The following is a 5,637-nucleotide window of genomic DNA, read 5'->3' on the forward strand; positions in this document are numbered from 1 at the left end:
CGGGGCAGCTAAATGCTTTGTTGAACGCCTGCCCGAGCGTGCCTAAGTGCTTTCAGCCCGGGTGGCTGCTGAATTGGGTTTCCTGGGACAATTATTTTGAACATAAGTACCTAAAGTCTGCTCGAGTCCTTTTCTAAGTGCTTAAGTTATTTTGCTTTAAAAATCTGGCACTGCATCCCTATACCTGCGGTCAGATCAGTCCCAGATATGTATTTATTTTAATTATATTTGCAGAAATGCTTGCTGGACATAAAGGGCACGCGTCTCCTTCTGACTTCACTACGTACAGGATTTTCTTTCAGCCCTTGAGCCCTCGCTTTTCTGGCAGCCCCAGAGGCCTGTTGCCCACCCCCCCGCGCCCCAGGCACGGGCTGGCCCATGCGTTGCTCGCATCCCACCAGGAACGTGCAGGAATTCAGCCCCAAGATCCAGCGGGAAATGTCATCAAAACCCAGGAATAATCCCGGTGTGCCAGCGAGGAGGGAGTGGTGTGCCTGCAGCTACCTCCTCTAATCACTGCTGCTATAAAGGCAAGGCCAGGGTTAGTTAAGCGGGGCTGGGGAAGCCGGGCAGGTGAGAGTTGGGCAGAAGCAACAGCCCTGCAGCGGGGGAAGCTGACCGCAGGCAGGGGATGGGAACGGAAAGGCGGCAGGCATTTGCACCAGCGTGGTGGGCTCCATCGCCTCATCGCCACCTCCAGCTGTACAACAGGGCTCAGCACCGACGGCCCAAGGAGGCTCCTGGGGACCCAGGGGAACACGGAGGTGGCTGCCCTAGGCCTGGGGAAATCGCCAGCTTCGCCTAGTTAGACCCCCAGGAATTTACGAAAGGCTTCAGGATTTGAGCGAGTCATCTCTTTTAATAGTTTACGATGTTTTAAACCAGCTGGTTTGTGGCACTGCATTAGAAGTTTCCTGAGCTAATGACTGCGCCTCCCTCCCAAGGCAAACCAGAAAGATCCCAGAGTGAAGAGCGCAAGCGGTCCCACGCCAGAGCCTCCTCTCTGGAGCGGAGCAAGAGGCAGCGAGCCCAGCTGAGCCCCCAGCCCCTCTCCACTGCTTGCTGCAGCCATGAACGGCACTGCAGGGGTGTATGGTGCCGCAGCGATGCATGACACTGCAGGGAGGCAGGGTGCCACAGCGATGCACAGCACCACAGCACTGCACAGTGCCACAGCGATGCACGGCCCTGTGGCGATGCACAGCACCACAGCACTGCATGGCTCTGCAGGGATGCACAGCACCACAGCACTGCGTGGCTCTGCAGGGATGCACAGCACCACAGCACTGCACGGCTCTGCAGGGATGCACGGCTCTGCAGGGATGCACAGCACCACAGCACTGCGTGGCTCTGCAGGGATGCACAGCACCACAGCACTGCACGGCTCTGCAGGGATGCACAGCACCACAGCACTGCATGGCTCTGCAGGGATGCACAGCACCACAGCACTGCATGGCTCTGCAGGGATGCACAGCACCACAGCACTGCGTGGCTCTGCAGGGATGCACAGCACCACAGCACGGCATGGCTCTGCAGGGATGCATGGTGCCACAGCGATGCATGGCCCTGAGGCGATGCACAGCACAGCACGGCGCTGCCACTCGCCCAAGCTGCTGCTGTGGATGTTGTCCTCTGCCTCCTGGGGCAAACGCCCGTGGGCCGGCCGTGGCCCTCGGGGACGTGTTTGCCTGCCTGCGTCGGCCTGACCTCACCAAGGACGAACAGCTCCACTATGGAAAATACTAATGAAAGGGCTGAAGCTGGGAAGAGTAAGGGAGCGATTAGTGGTGTGCATACAGCTGAGCTTCCTGCAGATTACTTGTATTTAGACCTAATCCTCTGCATTGAAAAAAATCCCAAATCTCTTCATTTTTTTTATGGAGTGATTACGATAGACTCTGGAATGATTGTGTAAAAATTAATCCTGGGGGATGAGATCAGTTTTAGAGCTGCAGTGTGGTGCCAGCCAGACGTACCAGACCCTGGTAAACAAACCTTGCCCAGAGCGAGGGAATTAAGCTCTGGTCAGGCTCCCCTGGTTTCCACGCACTGTGGGGGCTTCTTGGATCGCGTCAGCTGGGCTTCACGGGGTGGGCTGGGGATGCCCCGCGGCCCCAGGTCTCCGAGGGACTTTCTGGGGTTTCCCCGGAGGCTGCGATGGAGGCGGGTGGGGGGCTGCAGGGTGGGCCTCGTCCCCTCCCAGAGCCCTTTGCCTTTTCTTGCAGGAAACCTCTCAGAAGGGACGCTGCCCCCGTCGGCACCGTCAGAGGAGCCTCCGGGCTGCCCATGTCCCCCAGGCACCACCCGGCCACCGCCGGCATCGCTGCCCGCCCGGCCGCCCGAGCTGTGCGGTCATCCTCAGGGCTCCGGTTCAAAAAGGTGCTTAAGCCCCGCATTAGGAGCGCGCGCCGTCCTGCTGCCAAGCGTGATGGATCTGTAACTATTCTGAAGTGATCCATGAATATTGCATGCGGATCCACTTATTGGAGCCTCCCCGGCATGGATGCCTGGGTCTGCTTTAATAGGGGGCTGTCAGGAAATGCAAGCAAGGGAGGAATCGCTCCAGATAAGCCCTTTTGCTGCCAGCAGCGCCGGGCTGTCAGGAGGCGGCGGGCAGCAGGGCTGGGGAAGGAGAGGCTGGGGGGTTACCCCTCGTGCTGAGCCCGGGGGGGCACCCGCAGCTCGGGAGGGAGAAGGAGGGAAAAAGGAAGGGGGCAGAAGAGGTGACCGTGGCCTCGGCGTCTCACTGCCAATTTCTGCCATCATTTTTAATCCCCAGAGGCAAAGCCATGAGATGAGGCACCTGCCCGGTGCCATGGCGGGGCCGCTGCCGGTTTCGTCGCGGTTCCGTTGGGTTCCCCCCTCGGTGGTCCAGGGTGACTGGAGGGGAACGAGCAAGAGCTGAGCTGCACACGGAAAAGCCACCCCGAGGGGGGGGTTGCAGTGATTTACTCGGTGAGATTTAGTCAGAAGTGGGAGATTATGCCTTGGATTAATTTTAGGCATTAATCAACAGGAGAGGGAACATTTGATTTGTACGTAGATGGCCACTCTTCCTCCCCCTTCACACCGTGAGGCTCCATTGATTTCGTTGGGATCCACCAGGCAGAAATGAGAGTGGGACTTGGCCCTCTTAATTAAGATGACTGTTGCTAAAGGCAGAACAATGGAAAATAATTAACCCTGTAAAAAACACATGATGCTGAGAAGGAGAAATACATAATTTAGGAATCCGGAGGCCGTTATGCAATATTAATTGCAGAGAGCATGTCTGAACAGCATGACGTACCGAGAGCCGTGCCGCCCCTCGCAAGGCCGCCCAAGAGGGCCAACTTGCCCTTGACGTTAAGCGAAGAGCCCCAGAGATGGCATCTCCAGAGCAAATGCCCGCCATGGTGTGGTGGGGGGTCTGGCTGTGTCTGGGGGGAAGCTAGGGGTCTGCCCGCCCTGCCCATGGCTGTGCCGGCCCCGAGAGCCCACCGCCCCGCCGCACGGGGAGCCCATGTCCCCTCCTAGAGCTCTGCCGGGCAGGGACAAACACGCTGCCTCTGCTGGCGGGGGCCCAACCAATTTCATTAATTAAAGTTCTAATTGTGCTAAGGGAGCTTTGACCTCCTGGGAGGACCCTTGCCCTGCTTCGCAGGGAAAATTGGATTATTCCAACCAGTGCTCAGTGTCAGGGCCTTCTTTGCTGCTAAAATATTCTCCCCACTTCCTAATCAAATGGCTTAAAAAGGCCAAACATGGAACTTTCACCAGCAATAACAAATACGCCTATTTATTTAAACAGGCACAAGAAATAGTAATTCAATAGGCAATTTCTAGGGAAGGCTATAAACGAACGCAAACAGAAGGTCCGCTTGTCCCTGGTGATGCTTTAAGGGCTGGATACTGGATTTAAAAGCTCCTTCAGCACTTGCTTTCTAACACCAAACATTACTTGGGAACCAGAGGAATGCCTTGGTGGCTGGGGTTGTTCGTCACCCCCGGGGTGGGGGAACGGTGGCGAGTGGCCGGGTGATTTCAGGAGGAGGGCATCGCCGTGGTTGGACCCCAGGCAGGACCAGGAGCGTCGGGGCGCCCGGGCATCGTGTAGACCCGTGGGCAGCATGGGAGGCGCAGGGCCTGGCACTTGCTCAGCCCTTTTTTTCCCGTGGGACCTCATGGGGCTTCACGCATTGTGTGTGTGCCGGAGCTATAGGAGCAAACTGCGTCCCTGCCCGGGGCCAAACCGCGCGCCTGGCCCTTGTTTCGCCACCGGTGAGACGTCTTTAGCACCTTGGCTCCTGTATTTTACGCTCAAAGGCAGCCTCGTAACTGTGGGAGGGAAAAATAGCGGTGAAAAATCAATTAATGCTCATTGCCTGTGTCGTGGTCATTAATGGCGAAACTGGTGAGAACCGTCTTCTTTAATTGTTAATAGGCAAAAATTACGCATTAAGGAGGGATAGCCATGGCAAAGGGAGCAGAGCCGCGCCTGGGGCGGGTGAGGGGTGTCATGGCCCGGGAGTCCTGGAACGTACCCGGCTTCCCCCAAAAATGAATGGGGCCAGACCTGGCATGCGGGAACGGGTTCGGTGCACAGATATTTGAAATCTTGGTTTCTGTGGTTAGATGGGAATCTCGGCTCCCATTTGCCTCCTGCTTGCAGAGAAAAGGCTGAGGATGTAGATGTAGATGCTGATGTAGAAAAACCAACAAGAAAATCCTCAGATGGAGTTAAAATGATTCTATGATTCTATGATTCTATGAAAATCTCACTGCTGGTAAGTTTTGGGGCTGAATAGAGACCCTTGAGCATCTTGATCTGATGAAACTCTGTGCTCCTCCACTGCCTAGAGCAAAACACGTTGCCTTTCGGGTAGATCTCAGCTTCTGAAGCTGGCCCCAACCTGGAGTTGCCCAGATTTATGTTTTGCTGGCACACCAGAAGAAGACATCTTGCTTTGGGCTGCTCCTTCACGGTCATCAGTCTTTGTCCCCAGTGCAGTGCCAGGCACAAGGTTGTCTGGGCCCGGCAGAGGCTGCATGGGAAGGACCTATGTGATACAGTCGTATGTCGGCAATTTTTCAGGATAACAAAACAGCGTGATTATGAAACTGCTCCCAAGAAAGCGCAATTTGCCTTGGAGATTTCCTCTGCCAAGTCCTCCTCTTACCTCTTTGAGGCAGCCGTGGTGCCCCACACAGCGAACGCGCCGGGGCCCTTGGGGCGGTGGAGGGCGAGGGGATTTTGAACTTGGCAGCACCCAAGGCGCCGCGCCGGTCTTTGATGAGGCCACGGGCATTTCTGCTGGCTCCTGGGCGGCTGCTGTGATTGTTCCCCACCTTCTTGTTTACATTCGTGAGTAACAGGCCAAACTTCAACCCGATAGAGATGTGTCCCCACAACTAAAACATTACCTGTTTATTATCCACAACTTCTAACCAATTATTTATGGTGGTTTTATAGCACAGCTAAGTGCAAAGGTGAAATAAAGTAGGCGCTTCGGGTTTTGGCGTTGGTGAGTCACGGCAGGGCTCACGCTTGGGAGAACTTTGGAGCTGAGGCTGGCACTGCCTCGGCTGCCGTTGGCCCCCCGGCAATGCCCGGTGCTGGCTTTGGCACGTGGGCCCTCATGTCCGCAATGCGATGGG

At 56.2% G+C, this 5,637-nt stretch overlaps 1 protein-coding gene across 1 annotated transcript in view; it reads right to left on the reverse strand.

Moving 5' to 3' along the window:
- The window catches only part of ST8SIA3 (ST8 alpha-N-acetyl-neuraminide alpha-2,8-sialyltransferase 3), a 14,172-nt gene extending 10,778 nt beyond the window's left edge, over positions 1-3,394 (reverse strand). Inside the window, exons 1-2 of the mRNA XM_009637411.2 lie at positions 3,290-3,394; positions 2,804-2,880 (exon numbers count right to left, since the gene is read on the reverse strand). Coding sequence (XP_009635706.1) covers positions 2,804-2,880; positions 3,290-3,394 — 182 coding nt within the window. The remainder of the gene's footprint in view (positions 1-2,803; positions 2,881-3,289) is intronic.
- Between the last annotated feature and the right edge of the window lie 2,243 nt (positions 3,395-5,637).

The sequence above is a fragment of the Egretta garzetta genome, unplaced genomic scaffold, assembly GCF_000687185.1.
Source record: "Egretta garzetta isolate BGI_Z169 unplaced genomic scaffold, ASM68718v1 scaffold384, whole genome shotgun sequence".
In the NCBI taxonomy this organism is placed as follows: Eukaryota; Metazoa; Chordata; class Aves; order Pelecaniformes; family Ardeidae; genus Egretta; species Egretta garzetta.